General features: G+C 59.3%; 1 protein-coding gene across 1 annotated transcript in view; it reads left to right on the forward strand.

Annotated features, from left to right (window-relative positions):
- Positions 1-179: 179 nt before the first annotated feature.
- TONSL (tonsoku-like, DNA repair protein) overlaps positions 180-1,292 on the forward strand; it is a gene marked incomplete at its 3' end in the record, with an annotated part of 23,982 nt that continues 22,869 nt past the window's right edge. The window contains exons 1-3 of the mRNA XM_018575514.1: positions 180-248; positions 362-487; positions 558-729. Coding sequence (XP_018431016.1) covers positions 180-248; positions 362-487; positions 558-729 — 367 coding nt within the window. The remainder of the gene's footprint in view (positions 249-361; positions 488-557; positions 730-1,292) is intronic.

Genomic DNA, 1,292 nt, shown 5'->3' on the forward strand with positions numbered 1-1,292 from the left:
GGGGATGGTGACTCTTTGAGGATGATGAAGGTTGGGGGACGGTGACGGTTGGGGGACGGTGACTCTGAGGATGATGAAGGTTGGGGGACGGTGACTGAGGAGGCGGATGATGAAGGTTGGGGGACGGTGAAGGTCGGTGACTCTCTCTCCCGGTGCAGGAGTGTAAGACGTGGCTGAACATGGCGGTGTCGGTGGAGGAGGATGGCCGAGGATTGGAGGAGGTGGAGAGGTGTCTGGGTAGCGCCTTGGCATGTGCCCGGCACGCGGAGGACGCAGATGAAGGTTGGGGGACGGGGACTGAGGAGGCGGATGATGAAGGTTGGGGGACGGTGAAGGTCGGTGACTCTCTCTCCCGGTGCAGGAGTGTAAGACGTGGCTGAACATGGCGGTGTCGGTGGAGGAGGATGGCCGAGGATTGGAGGAGGTGGAGAGGTGTCTGGGTAGCGCCTTGGCATGTGCCCGGCACGCGGAGGACGCACAGCTCCAGGTGAGGATTGCTCTCCATTGCCGCCCGCCATGTTGGTCCGGTCTCTTATCCTTCATCTCTCCTCCCATAGAGAAGAGTCCTCAGCCAGCTCCTGGTGACGCAGGAGAAGTGGTCATCCCCCAAGGCTGCAGACACCAAGGACCAATTGGCAGAGTTGTGCAGCGGTTCCCATAGTGAGAGCGAGGAGGAGGAGGAGAACAGCGAGCCCCTGCAGGAGAGTGACATTGAACTGTCCTCGAGCGGTGAGTCCCATCATGGCTGCCATAACGTTGAGTGACGGTCATCCCCCCCCCGGAATGAAGAGTGGGGGAAGGGTTCCTATGTGATATTTGGGATAGTTTCCGGTGTGAAGGCTCCGCCGGGTGTTGCCGGGACCTCGGGGGAGGAGATCTCGTCTGTCATATCTGGTCAGAGGGGGAGTTCCTATCATGTCCAGATATCCAATGGCGGCCTCTCTATTCCGATTCCCTTCTGAAAGTTCCTTCTTAACCTTTCCGGGACACACCGGGTATTTATCCTGCGGGTTATACTGCCGCCTACAGGAGGTTTGGGCACTGGCAAACCATAGAGCTGGAGGAATAACGCCTCCGTATCCTAGGAGGAGGAACGTCTTCTCTGCCGGTTACTGGGGCGGTCCTCCTCACCTATTGGAATGGCGCCCTCTGGGCTTGTCTCCGGTGACTCTCGGTGAGACCGCCGGTTGGACCAATCACCGGGAGATGGTCCCATTATATGGGTGGCTGGACTCCTCATTCCTGCCCCTTTCCCCCCGGGGGGGATTTTATTGGTGGCCGTCTCCCCTCCT

Source organism: Nanorana parkeri, unplaced genomic scaffold (genome assembly GCF_000935625.1).
Source record: "Nanorana parkeri isolate BGI_ZX_2015 unplaced genomic scaffold, ASM93562v1 scaffold4050, whole genome shotgun sequence".
Lineage (NCBI taxonomy): Eukaryota > Metazoa > Chordata > Amphibia > Anura > Dicroglossidae > Nanorana > Nanorana parkeri.